Consider the following 15,916-nt stretch of genomic DNA (forward strand, 5'->3'; position numbering starts at 1 on the left):
CTTTTGTTACACACACAAATTCACCGTCTGATTCAGAGCATCACTACTTCAACCACCTGATGAAGTCGCTGCTGTGTCATCAGATAATAATCCCTTCTCTCTGATTCCGATGCTGTGCACATAAAGCCGATATTGATCCAAGCTAAGAACATCATAAGGCAGTTTTTTAGATGGACTATCTTCTTAAATGTCTATGAAATGATGTGGTGAACCAAAAGGAATGATTACAAGCCACAAGCCAGTCGGCGGCGAGTGCGTAGTAATGTAGGTTTCCATATATGTATTTACGTGTGCTCTATTAAGAAGTAATTAGGGTCCTCACATATTCATGATATGGCAAATAAATAATTCATTAAGATGCTTAACATTCATTAAGTTCATAACATGTATATCATGCCACTGTAGGTTAGAGATGCCAGACATTGCTTAGTTGCTGCTTAGCTGATCTGCATCTGTGCCCGAGCTGGCAGAGGTAATATTAAACAAATTTTTAAATGCAAATAAATATCCAGTATGCACATTAATACTGTATCTTAGTGTATATAAACATATCCAATCTTTTTTTTAAAAAAACAGCCCCATTGAACCAGCATATACATATTATGAAATCATCCCATCAACATATAGAAGTAAGTAAAGATTCTGATGAACAGGGTTAAAGAATGTGGGGATTTCTTTCTGTTTCTCTCTCCCAATTTCAAAAGTTGAACCATCATAGATATGTCCTAATAAAGTCTACAATAAGTGTCTTCCCCTGAGCTTACTGACTCGTTAGTTTCTTTTCTCACTTTAAAGAACAATGGCCCGTTATTCTTCTTCTCCTATATCTATTTGCTTGCTCACTCCATCTCTCTTGCTCGCCCTCTTCTCCCTGAATCCTTCCCTCCCTGTGAGCCTCTGTGCTGTGAACCAAGATCAACTCCTCTGCTTCTCGCCTTCACAAAAGACTTGCCTTTTCTCATCTTGATTCATCCCTCGCTTTTTATGAATTATTAAACAGCACTTTGTGTTACGCAGACTGAGTGGGAGCTCCCAAACTCATCATCCCTCAGCCTTGGTGTTTGTTACATCGTGTGTGTTACGTGACAAAAAAATGCATATGGTTGTTTCTATGTTCAAACATGTGTTGCGAAATGTGTTTTTGCTGGATGGTCAGAAGACAGCAAAGTTGACAGATTATGAAGTAGCTAATAAGGGTGTATTAAGGGTGGGGTAAGCTTGTACACATGTGATATTAAATGTGCAAATGCCTAATATGAGTGAGTGTGTATAGTAGCATATGCATGTGTGAGTAACAGTGGTTGTAGGGATCTAAATTCTTTCCTGTCAGTATTGACTCGCGTCTCTTTTTTGATATGGAAATATAAGTTCGACTGTTCTGATATAAATATTTCAAAAGCTCAGTCAAATTATGAGCAGCGTATTCTTACTGCAGTCTATGAAATACTCACTCATGCACACCTGACATACCCACAAAAGGGTCATTAAGGATTTTAAGAATGCTGGATTTAAAATCACAGTAAAAACCTGAACATTACTTCTTTTTTTTTAAGAATTAGCACGTCTGTGTACAGTTACTTATGAGTTGTGTTGCTCTGTGCTGACACTTGTGTTCACCGACAAAAAACCTGTTTAGTAGAACCTTCTGTTGAAGACAGCGACATTTCACTACAGTACGTATTTGCTGCTTAGCTATTTGCAGCACTCTCTTTTGGGAAAAATCACACACACCCATTGAAAGCTATCTACAGCCACGTTGTTAAGCTTGTGGTAGAAGCCCATTCGCAAAATGGTAAAAACAGCTGGGTGTGGGACACCCATAACAAGAGTGCTCACAATGAGAGAGCCATCTATTTGGACAAAGACTCGGGCACTACTAATGATCTGGCATGTCTTGTAGCTGTTCAGCATATGCTTAAACAGATAATCAATATCATATCAAAGCAAACCAGCAATTATAGTAAATATACCAAATATAACTTATCATGTCCAACTTTTGGTCACACATGCCTCTTTGTGTGGATGTGTGTGTGTGTGTGTGTGTGTGCAAAACATTACACTGTTGTTCCACACTACCTAGCCCACTCTATCAGTTCCAGAAACCACATGCATTGCAAGATGTAACATGTAAGGCGACACACAGAAATTCACTGTGTATCACCCCTCACAGTGTGAGTTCTAAAATGCCATCCATTACTGCAATATCAACTATCAAAAAGGTCAGCAGGCAATAAGTGAAATGGGAATGCACTGTTCCAAAACCAATGACCTGCAAAGAAAATGCCAAGCACATTTAGCATGACCTTATACACAGGCTGCCTCTCAATCATTGTTTGAATTTCTTTATCAGAATCCAAGGTCCACAGGCATTTGGGACAGTTCTTTGTAAAAATTAAGAGAGCAATATGCTGCGTGTGTTCCTTAAATTGACTTAAAACGATTTGCTTTAGAGCAAATAATCAATGAGGATGTCCTTGAATGCCAAACTGCAGATATAATTTTAGAAAATGTATTTTTCATTGCATTTCAACTCAAAAATCTGGAATAAAGCTCAAGTTGTTTGCTGTGAGCAGAGGTCATAGCTGTAATCATAGCTAAAATTAAATCTTAACAATAGGATTTGTGGCAATTATTCCACTTATCCAATGGGTGAGGGATAATTTTCCTCCTTTAATAAACAACAGTTAACAAGCATTGGCTACCATTATGCTCACATATTTAAATTAACTACTGCTGCACTCTGTGAAGACTATCGTCACTTTTTAAGCACTGACTGTAAAAAGCACTTAATAAATGTGTTGTTTTGAAACAGTAACATGAATTTTGTCAGGATTAGATTAGATTTTGATCAAGTACTTGTTCAAATTTTTAAAAATAAATCTGTGTGTAATATGAAAAATTGAACCTGAAATGATATTTTGTATGCATTTTTATACTCTTAGACTGAAATTATATTTTGTTTGAGTGACATTTCTGCTAGAGTTGACTCTTGACTATAGCATAAAATGGACTAAAATAAGTATAATTTAAACAGACACCAAATATTTGAAACTATTTCCCCCTCACACACATGCACACATACACACACAATGATGCTGGCAAGTATACTTACGTTCTCCACTGTCTAGTATTCCTGATTCCTGAAGGGAACGAATGCAGGAATCCACCAACTCCAGACCTGTTGTCAGCTCATCCTCAATATCTTTCTGTCCATCAGCTGTGGGAGAGAAAAATGATGAGGGGCACATACAGGCGCAAAGACTGTGAGAAAGAGAGAGGTACAGGAAAGAGAGTATGAAGCAGAGAGATGAGATCTTTCTGGGCAGTAACCCCAATCCTTTCCTCTCACAGTGTGTAAAGCCTTACGCATTGTGACTTGGTTATGAGCCGTGGGACATTTTGATTATATGCTGGTAAAGGGCCCTGATAAGTCTGCCCTGGGAGCTGCCTAGCTGGAAATGAAGTTGCTGTTGTAAAAGTGAATTTGATGCACTGGTAAGTATGTGTAAGTGCATCTGGGAATATGTATGGTATTGTGTGTAGTGAAAATGTTTGATTTTACTTATTTATGTTTTTTAAAAATATGGGGTAACACTGACCTCCAGGGCTAGCTGTGGGTTAAAAAGATGATACATGTTTGCAGATGTGACTTCACAGATCTTTAGTATCCTGCAATAATCTATTTAGCTATCACAACTACCCCATGTCAATGATTTTGACTATAGCATACATGATTCCTCTAAAAAAGCCTCAAAAACAAAACGTTTCATGGATGTCTGAGATGTCAGTCAAATTTAATTATATAGCACATTTAAAACAACAACTGCTGACCAAAGCGTTGGACATTTAAAATAATCAAAAGAGATTAAAACAGTAAATGAGGGTGACAAAATTTAAGAAAAGAAGCATAAAATGAGAAGATTTGAGTGAGAAATAACAAAAAATAACGTGTCTGCAAAAACCTTCACATTGAATTACCTCGAGAGTTCCAGCGAAATTGCTCGTCTGAAGAACTGTAAGAGAAAGGATGTGGTTACTACGACGAATACAAAGGACAATAGAAAAAAAGAGGAAAGTTTTAGTTAAGAGCAGATTCTTAAATTGATGGCACTTTTTCAATTTTTCAATAAAGCAAGAAAACAAGAAGAAGAAAAAAAAACATGAGATGAGAAGAAGAGAAGTGCCACAGGTCACTTTAGCTCAACCTTAGACTCACCGTTCATTTGCACTGAACAGAGAATCTCTTTATCAAAGATGTGTCCCATTGTCCTACCCTCTTAGTGTATTTAGTCTGCGTTCCTATGTTTTACCTCTCTTAAACCAAAATGATACCAGTGTCAGTTCTGTTTTTGTTCCTTTTGTGAGCTCACATTTTACCAACTTTTAAAAATGCATCACATAGAGGGAGATCGAGGAAATTAGAACGGAAAGAGTTTTGGTGGACAAAATCTACGGGCTGAGAAGCAAATCATCATCTTTTTCCCACTTTTTGGTAAATTTTGATAGGGGAACACAAAAACAACTCTAGAGAACTAGAAAACTTGTGTGTTGATGTAAAATTGTCTTTGTTTCTTCTTTTATTTTTCATCATAGCCTTGTTTGTCTGGAACCTAGCGTTTGCTATTTCTTGTTGGATTTATTTGTGTGTTATGGTTTGATCTCATGTGTACTGAAGCTTTTGCTGAAATAAACTACTTTTTAAAACTTATCCTTAAGTCACACTTTGAGTTCTGCATTGATTGGTTCACTCTTTATTTCCAGATGGTGTTTTAGGTACACATACAATGAAATAATAATTATTGCTATATTTAATTTTAGTTTTTGTGCCACCTCCCCCTGCCTCTACTCACTGTTATTGCTTGCTCAAAGGAAATTGTTGGATTTATATTGGAAGGTATTGCGATGTGAAGAGCTGTGAGATGACTGTTGTTGTGAACTGATTATTTTATTTTAAGGTTTTTATCAAAGTTCATGTACACCCACACACACACATTTGCACATGTACAAACTACAGGCAAGACTTTTTTCTATACTCCTGATGAATGTCAATGGATGGCTGATTAATGGGAGGCTGAACAGAGGGAAAAACAGAACAGAAGAGCAAAAAAGAAACTTAGAGACGAGTATTGAGCCACCTTCTTTGTGATCAATACAGAATGAGACAGACTAGCTGATAGCTATAGACGCTTCCATCTAACTTCATCTACACGATTAGGCTGGTTTTCTGGGCTTGCTGTCTTCTATTTATACTATTTCATATTCCATGGTGATGAGTTTGTATGCACAAAAGAACAAGAATGGATAAGTGGCAGATTTTAATGGTTATCCACAAACTGGTATTTTCCTAAATAGCAAAGACTCATTGTAATGCTGTAGTTAAAGCAATTTAAAGCACAGCAGCCTATATCCCTGTACTCTAATACATACAATGCGCAAATATAATGGAGCAATACTGGAACACTTCAGAGAATTTGGAGGGGCCTGGGATTCAACAGCCAACCAGAAACTCCATCTTTAATACAAACATACAGGTAAGCATCTTAAATAAAGGTTCGCGAAGAAGAGAAATATAAACGTGTGCTACTTTGTTACTTTTTGAAACCAGCTGGACTGTTAAATACAATCTGGCCAGCTGCTACCCCAGCAGCACTTCAAGAAGGGATGCTGGCAAGACAGCTGATTCTCAAGCGTGGCGACCATTCAAAAGGTCAGTTTTGGCTTGGACTCAACGGCTGGATGCTTCAGTAGACATTATGACCTACTGTCCTCTCAATTCTGGTGTAAATCTTTGAGTTAGACTCTAGAAAGTTTACTTTTATTTCAGTAACAAAATGCTGCAATCAAAGCAACGTGCTTTGCAGAAGTAGGTCATAGAAGGGTTTGCACACTGAAAGGTCAGTGGCCATACCGACTTCTTTGTTCCCCGTGTGATAATAAAAAATGTGTGATGAAATTCAAAAGTTCACTTAACTTACTGCTCAATAATTCTCCAGCTAACATTTACTTTGAGTTATTTAAGTAAGGTGAAAAAAAAGACTTCAGGTCATAGGATTAAATACCTGAGTCAGAAGCAAAGATCATAAAAGTCAAATTATACACGAACGGCCGTGCATTTAAAGATATATTAAGAATGATTGCATTTTAAAAGAAAATGTAAATGTTATTAATATATTCTATTGAGTTCTATTGTGCTTAGAGCGCTGTGCTTTCATGTGCATCAGTAACATATAACAGAGTAACCACAGCAACACTCAGTTCTCCAGTGGAGTCGGTTACAGAGAAGAAAGCGAGAGAAAAAGAAAACTAGGCATACGACACTCAGAGAGACTGGGGAGAGAGATGTATTAAGCACAGCATTATTCCACAACATTGCACCCTCTTGCTTGCAATGCCACAACACAACGCCCAGCGATTCACTACGCCACTCTTAGCAGCCACACAGCTTAAATCAACACGCAGCATCCTCTACCCTTCCCAGTGAACTCCAAAGCATGCATGCATGCATGTCACTTAGTGGTAGCTGAAAAGTGCCGTTTTCACCTAGTGTCAAGATATATGCATCTATGCATCCTACACTACTGTGTGAAACTGAAATATTGAAAGTCAAACAGCTAATGAATTCAAACAATACATGAAAAATTTGGTATAGAAGCAGTACTGGGACAGAAATACATTTCTGTTGGCAAATCAAAGTTCAAAATCTGAGTATAATCTACTTAATATTGTTCTTTCAAGTGCCCTTTGGAACGACTGAGGAGAATTCGTATAAAGTGAGGTAAAAATCTACAGTAACAAAAACACGCTATGCATCTTGTAAATGTGTTATGGGACAGGAATCCCACAAAAATCATCCCCGATGATGTCATTAGTCCACTGCTTACATTACTGAACAGCAGCATTACTCTGAAAGAGTTACACTGCCACACAAGGTTCTTCACAAATCTTCCAGCTGCCTCCCTTCACAGATAGTAGCACTTAAGAACACTTGTCCATCGTGATAAGGCTGTCAGTGATGATGTATGTATGCAACCTCCGCAAACGCGTTTCTGCTTTCACATATTTAACCCCCTAACGCCTAGTTTGTCATATTTGATACACTCAAAAAAATGAAATTGGGTGGTTGTTACATGCACAAGATCCAAACTTGTAATATGAACTAAATAATTCCATGTTTCTATGGTGAATGTAATTGAATCATGTAGCATCTACATGAAATTCAGCAACGTAATTTGTTCTTGTTGAGATGACATCATACAATCTAGTAAGAGTGGTTAGTTGCCTGGATCCAGCCACTCTTACTGGATTGTATCATGTCATCTCAACAGGAACAAATTACGTTGCTGAATTTCATGCAGATGCTACATGATTCAATTACATTCACCATAGAAACATGGAATTATTTAGTTCAAATTACAAGTTTGGATCTTGTGCATATAACAACCACCCAATTTCACTTTTTTGAGTCAGCTCACGAAATCCACAAGATCACATTAGATGTCAAACCACAGGAAAATCAGTGGGGTTACAAGAGGCAGACAACCACACCACGTGTATGCTGTTATTATTTCGTATGGTTTAACTTGTCAAGGACAACAACATAAAGCATCATCAAGCATAGCTTTCCTACTTTTGTTAAGTCTGTATTGACAGATTAATGCCATGGTGGTTCGTGCTGTTGCCTCAGAGCAAGAAGGTCCTGGGTTCAAATCCACAATGAGGCGAAGTTTGCAGTGGGTTCTCTCTGCGTACTCTGGTTTCCTCCACAGTTAAAAGTCATACAGTTGTAAGGGTAGCTGGTTATTCTAAATTACCCAAAGGTGTTGAAGTGCAAATGGTTGTTTGTCTCTGTATGATAGCGACCTGTCTAGTCTGTACCCTGCCCCTGTTACCCTATCACTTCTGCAGCCCAGATAAAGATAAGAAGATGGGTGGATTGGAAGTTGCTGTAAATCCATTGAATCTTATTTTTGTTGGACATTATGTAATATGAATACATGTGCTACAGACATAAGTTACATTTCATCTATTCAACAAGATTATCATTGGTGTAACAAACAAATATTTTACTAGTTCATGTAACAAGACTGACTTTTGATGTGCCAAAGTGTTTAAACAATATAAGATGAATTTAAATAAATCTAATTAGACTAACGTGGTACAAACATGTTGGTTGAACAAAAGTCAAATTAATTGAATGTTACTGTTAATATTATGTTAAACCTACACACATATATCGTGTTGACACAACACAACCAAGATGGATTAATATAACATGATTTGTTTAGATGGAATATAAGTGGCAAGATAAAGTTACGTTCATCCAATGACTTATTTTTTTGAGTGTACATACAGTTTTTGTGAGTTTTTGAGAATTACACGATCAGTGTGATTTTTTTCCACCTGAAAAACCTAAATAAATTGCACAATACATTTTTAAGCAATTAAAAAACCCACATGTAGCAATGATCTACAGTTAAAACATGCCCCTGTTTCAAATTTTAACACATACACGTACACAGTCATTTACATGCATAAACACCAACACACTGATAAAAACAACACCTATACATACACAAGGTGTCAAACTCATACCAACTAGCTTTAGTTGGTATTTAGCTAAAAATGGTGAATGTCGCTGATAATTAGTTTCCTGTTATGATGGAATAAATGGCAGGGTTGACAAGCTATTTCATTACTGCCAGAGCAGCATCTAATGGACTGTAATGTCCTACCTGATCTTTTCTTGTGCCACAGCAGGATATAAGCCTAAACACATCCTGCCTTTTTGGAAAATACCGTTTTTACAGGCATAAATCCATATCTCATTATTTTTTGCTTTTCTTAGGGACCCAGGGTGGCCAATTAATGGCTATTTCTAATTATTTCATTTCAAGGATTTGTGAAAAAAAATTGTGGTCTTTTTAGTACAAAGTGGTACTTGGCCTACAGCATGCACAGTTGCCCGAAAAATAATTTTACTTTTAAAACTTTATCATAAATAATAAAATTTTAAAAAGCTGATTCGGTTTGAGAGAAGAACATCCTATACCTTAACGTTGGACAGACTGTCAAGGACTGAGAATAATTAAGAAGTCAGAGAAGGACAGACTGATGAATGACAATGAGTCTTTATGACCTGACCTCCATGAAGATGTGCAATGAGGTCAGGAGTCAAGGTCAGCCATAGCATGGCTGGAAACTCTGAGGGAATCATCATGCACAAAGTTAGTTGAGGAAGAATGGTGAATAAATTTAGTTTTTTATTTTTAATCACTTTGTTTTTGAATATTTTTTTTTAAATGTTTCTCACTGAGTGGTGTTTATCAGAGCTGAAATAAATCTGAATGCAGACTCATTCAAGCAAAACAAGGGAGACGATGGTCAATGGAAAACAGCCAAGTCTTGTTAATTTCCTTTTTTTCCCATTATGCTCAAATTCTGATAACAAGCTTGAAATGAGGTTCAGTTATTGCATTTTCCCATAAAATATGTACAGTATATAAACAGGCATGTATATGAACAAAAACAAAAACTGACATGAGCTAAGCTTGAATGTCTATCTGCCTTTATTTCGAGATTTCGAGATGGATGCTGATTACTGGGTAACAACGTTTTGATTTAAAGGACAAAATTATTATTGCAGTTTACTGGTATCCTGTGCATATACATGTATGTGTTAAAGGCACTCTAAATTCCACATACTCAATCAACGAGAGCAAAATTTTTATTTTGAGAGACAGCTCAAGGACATTCTAATCGTTTGGATGCGGGGCTATTTGGGAACTGCATGTCATTTAAATAATTTGTCAACATTCAGCATTTTTATTTTCGGAGATTTTTGTTGAAAATCTGTGATTGCTAAATCAAGCCTGAAAGAAATGTAACACTAATGCTGATAAACAATCACTGCACACTGCACTTCTCATTAAACACACATTCAAACTAGAAATATAGTGGTTAATGGGTTTTTCTGTTTGCAGTTCACTGTGGGGAGTGCAAGAGACTGTACATGCATTTTATATCAACTTTCATTTACTATACATAGTATATATCTACTGAACTATAGCACTAAGTATGCAGAATCAATGGCTACTAAAGGAAGGAGGTGGGAAGAAACAAAATACAAATATGTTTTCACTGTACTACTTGAGTATTTATTATTTTGATGTTTTACTTTTACTCCCTACATTTTAACACAAATGTCTACACTTTGTGCTCTTTACACTTTCAAAACAGGCCCATTACTTTAGGATTAACACATTTGAGGGAAACTTTTATTTTCCAGCACTAAACGCCTTCAAACATCAAACCAATCTGAGCCTAAATGGAGGGAACAATAGCACATAACACACTACTAAACAGATACGGCAATCCTATTGGTCTATCCATCACCTGGGTTTATCACATACAAAGGGATGATAGGGGTAAATATATATAATTTATGCATCAGTTATACGCTATATTCAGGAGATAAAGTGGGCCGGAACGATCTGAAACTGCGTTTTTGTTGCAGATGTCCGTAAGTTATGGTTTCAGTACTTCAGCTTCTTGTTAATGCTGCAGAAGAGAAGCAAGCATGAAAGGAATAATGTTTTTTTAGTGGTAGGTAATTTCAAATGCAACATTTCTAACAGCTCAACAAATATTGGCAAACACACAGTTTGTCAGTGTGTCTGCTAGCTGAAGGTACTGCCTTATTTCCCAGGCAAAGAAAATTTGAGGTGAAGGGGAGGAAGGCGAGAAAGAAGCGACGTTTTATTTAAAGGTAAAGACAGTTTAGTGGCATTTCATAAACTGGAAATTTAAAGTTTCCATGCAATGCCCTTATTTTTAAATCAGATACCAGCTCTGCATATAATGCAAAGTTATGTTTTTTCATAGTCTGATTTGTCCTGCAAAACAAACTGAGGTATAGTACATTCAAAGGTTGAATGAAAATATTGAATGACATGAATGTTGAATGATAAAGTGGTGAGCTGGCCATACCTGCACTGTTGCACGGAGGCTGTGATGTTTATGGTCAGAGGTAGGTTACATTAGGTATAGCAGAGATTAATTTAAATTTAAGCTGATGATGCTTAGATTCATTCACTGAATTCCACCTTTATACCAGCTTTATACAGTCTAGTATAAAAACACCTTACCGTCAGTGTAGGGGATGGAAATCAGCCAAGACAGTTCATGAAACATCTGCTTACTTTTTGTTGAATTCAGTTGTGTAAATCCACAGAGAAATAATAAACCTGAGAGCAGCAGCCTGTACACAATGAAAATCTACTGGAGCCCACAATAGAAATTATTGTGAGACTCTTCCACATGCTGAGTGACAACAACAGATCTAACAGTTTAGGTATGGAAGCAAAGAAAAAAAGTTTGGATTTCAATGTTTTAATGTTGAAAATAACATTAGTATCACTGTTATGATACTAATGTAGGATCAAGCACTTCTTCCTGCTCTTTTTTGAGCATAGCATTTGAGTAGTTATATACAGACTATTAAAATGTGGGGTAATGTCAACTTTTACTCTTTTAAATATTAATGTATAAACGTCCTTTCAATTTATTCATGTACATGAAACTGAAAGAGTTCAGAGGCACTTTCTGAAATCAGCTTCTCATCTAATTTGCACTTGCTTAGCAGAACCCTTATTTGTGAAATATTTCCCGTAGGTTTTAGCCAACTGTTCACAAGCAACCAACAAAAAACTGTGTCAAACAGTCACACCTCAGGGCAGTTCGATTACATGTAGGGAACGCATAGGCTTCCGCCCACAGACCACACTGTTTACAGTTTGAACAACTTCAAATCTAGACTTAAATCTCAAGACTAATCCCTGACTTACTGGTTAGTGCAAAACCAGAACCCTACATATGGTGAGATAGTTTCACAGGATCGCTGATTTTGCTCACTTTAAATGTGGAACTTGCTTGGAAACCATTTTATTGTGTCTCTAGATCTATTTCTTACATAGATATCATTGCTATCCAGAGGTGGTTGTCATAACAACGTTGTTGTACAGCATCATCAGCATGACTATGTGACACCATAAGGGTAATCTGTCAGTCAAGGCAGACGAGTGGGCTTTCATGCTCAGCACTGGATGTGGGGATGAGGAGTCTGTTTGGATAGAGGGTGTGTGTGTGTGTGTGTGTGTGTGTGTGTGTGTGTGTGTGTGTGTGTGTGTGTGTGTGTGTGTGTGTGTGTGTCAGAAAGGTGAACATATTTAAAAAAGCCTTTGTGCTGGAGTGGGTGAAATAACATTGTGCAGCAAATAAAATCAACATAAAATTGCACCATATGCAAAACTCTTATACAAAAACATGTCAAAACACTCAAGCTGAAAAGCAGAATAGGTTTTTGTTTATATGGACACATATATGGCTCATCTATTTTCACTATATGCAGGTATCTATACTGTATGCGTGTTTCTGTGCGCGCATGAAAGTACACGTGAAAGTTCTCTGATACTCTATTCAGAAAGCAGTCTATTGTGCTCACAACAAAGCTGAAGACAAACTTTTGTGGCTATGACAGCTGAATGACAGTTCAACAGAGGGGCTGGAAGAGAATTGTCTAGTCAAAGTGTTCTGAAATAACTTTTAATGCCTGACTACTGACAGCTGCAACAAAACCCCTATTCCTACCAAAAAACAAAGAAAACAATGCACGATGGAATTGACAACTCCAATAAAGGTTTTTCAACTCTCTGCAGCTTTCTCCTCTCCCACTCACCCACTTTCCAGTCCTACACATTCACATGTGGATATCTAGCCTACAAGCATGCAAGTCTATGTATCTCAGTGTACTGCATCAGTATTTCACGTGTTGTCGAGGTTCAGTGGTTGTGTTTAAAAAAGCCGATTCCTCCACATTGTGCAGTCATAATTCATAACACCCACCTCAAATATATGTGTCTCACATGTGTATCTGAGCATCTGTATGCATATATAGCCACACTTGTGTGTGCATATGCATCTGAACATAGACAAAATGTGACTTTCCACTATGAGCAACACCTGCTGGTTATACTATTTCAATTCAGGAACATCTGCTGTGTGAGTCTAAATCACCAAGCTATTATAGTTATTATGATAGGTGGGCTATCACCATTTTGCACCGGTACAGATAATGACAGAATACCTCTATGCATAATTCACCAGGGATGGGTGGCCTGACATTGGGTGTGCCCTGTATTATTGCGCTCCACACAGACAGGAGCTGTCTAATATTTATATTCATCTAACAAGGCTCACTGCAGCAAGACTGTTATGACTTGTTATTGAAGAAGAGGTTAAGAGCTCAACTTCAGACAATATGGAGTAAGTTTTGGTTGGCAGTAAATTTAAAAAGAAAAAAAGTTGTGGTATTAATGCATGTCATGTTAGCACAGTCAAAAAAATTAAGATCTGATGCATGTTTATTTTTAAAGAACACTTACTTTAAAATTTCAGTAAAAGAAAATACTTTATCTCAGAGTAGGTTTGTGGTATTCGCACAAACTACTTTTTATGCCGTGTTTGCAGTCTACTCTGTAGGCCATATGGAGCCCCAAGAGACATATAAGAGAAAACTATACATATGCATGCATACAGCAGACAGTATAAAACATAAACTGCACAAAGTACAGCATCAGTTTATGAGCTGGAGAAACATCGACCATAGCCGAAATATAAACTAGTGATTTTCTGAATGCACTAACCAGTCGAAACGTTTGAAAAAAAAAAAAAATCAGTTAACCCCGAGACGTTTAAGAGAGAGACATAACACTCAAAGTTGAGAAACCTCAACAGAACATGACAGCAAAAATGAAATGCCTGTGTCATCAATCAGTAGTCAACTCAGGAAGGATGCAAGCCAATAATGTTGCTGCACCCATGCATGTGCAAATCATGTTGTTGCACCAATGCATGTGCATAGCTAGGCAGCTGGTAGTCATAGTTACATGTTATTTTAGTACAGCTGTACTATTTTTTCAGCTTAATAATGCCATAATTTTGAATTATATTTTTTCTGTATATGCAATTCTTAGTGGCAACTGTAATTAAAGTAGACGTGTTACAAAAATATCTATAGGTGATGAGACTTCTAAACAGACTTTGGTTTTCCCCAACACTGCTTAGCACAGCCCCAAAATATAATGAGTATGAGGAATATCATTCTATAATCGTTCCACAATTTGTTAATACGTTTTTTTGCAAACTGGTGAACTTGAGTCTGAGAAACTCTGCCTCTCTCTTTTCATACCCTCATATTACTGACCTGTTGCCAGTTAACCTAATGAGTAGCAACCACTTACTTTTCCCACCTTTTGGTGTCCCCATCACAACTTTTTTGAGACATGCTGCTGCCATCAAATTCAAAATGAACTAATATTTTTCATGAAACAGTAAAATATCTGAGTTTAAACCAACAGTATGTTTTCTGTGTTTTGTTGTAAAAATACTGAAGTTGTATTTCTTGCACTGTCCGAAGGTTTACTGTGAATTAAGGAATCATTGTTTTATCACAAATAACATCACCCTTATGCTAACATTTTAAATTATTACATTATTTTTCCTTCCAGCCGTCCCCTACAGAAAACATGACATACAACCTGCTTGGCCAGCTCCTATTAGAACTGTTGCACTAATTAACTTTACAGGAGGTTAGCAACAATTACTCAAACTGTGTAACTGCAAACACCACAGATGCTTGAACCTGATGGAATACAAGCAGTGACAAGCTTCTTGAGATCTCCTCCACTTAATGCCTCTTAACAACAGGGTGACCTGTCCAGAAATCCAATTGTTGGCATTTAGCTGCAGCGTGTCTACTGCAAGTGATGCACTGGCAGAAGGAGCCTCCCTGACCACACTGGTGGCTCAAATGGTTTTGTGCTGCCACATCAGCTCAGGTCAACAAACACCTAGCAATCAGACAATTATGTAACTTAGCATTACGTGAATTAGTAACAAGAATCTAATAATTTTTTTCTTAATTTTTTAATCTTATCTTACATTATTTATTAGAGGGCCGAGTGAAAACATTACTGCTCAACACAGTAGACCATACAACCAGCCGATTCTTTCTCATATATTTTAACTGCATTATGGTGTAGACGTTCTCTACTTTACATTGTTAAACAGAGGTTGAATTTTCTATCTCAGAAGGTCACAGTATGAACTGTATGCAACAGTTACAGTGTGATATAAAACAAAAAGGACAATTTAACTAAACCATTAGGAATATTAATTGGAAGATATGCACTGTTAGCTCCATTGTGGCTTCATTGAATAAAATATAATCACATGTGGCAAAGTAGCTATAATATTAGCATAACAATACACATTTCTATGAGAATAATCTCAATAAAATGTGCTAAACATTCTAGCAAATTAAAGCAAACTGACAAAGGTGTCTGACCCACAAACTGAAGGCAGAAAACAGTCAGCTCCCAGGCAGCAAGTCAGCAGTACTGTATAGCATAGTGACTGTACCACAAACACAAGGTTTGAGTGAGCTTTTAAAACAGATGCATTTTTCTACACAAAATGCATTTTCAAATGTTGAAAAACAAATGCTAAACCTCTAAGTGATGCCAACCCCAATATGAAACATGATTATTAGGCAATTTAAAGGGATTATAAAGATTTCAAAGTAAATAGTGAGGAAATTGGCCAGAACAGCAGTCACAATTTGTCAGTGTGTGTTGCTGGCTCACAGTCAGAAACATACCTGATCCAGCTGGCATTACCGAGTATTGATTGTACTTGTAAAACGCTCATTGGCACTAATGCAAGTCGATGTACAGTTAAGTACATTAGTTTAAATTGGGTAATATGCTCTCTAAAATGATTTCTGAATTCCTCCCTTCAGGTTTCCTGAGGTGCTACGACCAACATTTCATGTTCTTAAAGGACAGGGTTGGGTTGAGTG

General features: G+C 37.0%; 1 protein-coding gene across 1 annotated transcript in view; it reads right to left on the reverse strand.

Moving 5' to 3' along the window:
- The window catches only part of ctnnd2a (catenin (cadherin-associated protein), delta 2a), a 250,221-nt gene that overhangs the window by 128,603 nt on the left and 105,702 nt on the right, over window positions 1-15,916 (reverse strand). The window contains 2 exon segments of the mRNA XM_025910444.1: window positions 3,113-3,217; window positions 3,979-4,013. Of these exon segments, the coding sequence (XP_025766229.1) occupies window positions 3,113-3,217; window positions 3,979-4,013 (140 nt within the window).

The sequence above is a fragment of the Oreochromis niloticus genome, linkage group LG9 (genome assembly GCF_001858045.2).
Source record: "Oreochromis niloticus isolate F11D_XX linkage group LG9, O_niloticus_UMD_NMBU, whole genome shotgun sequence".
In the NCBI taxonomy this organism is placed as follows: Eukaryota; Metazoa; Chordata; class Actinopteri; order Cichliformes; family Cichlidae; genus Oreochromis; species Oreochromis niloticus.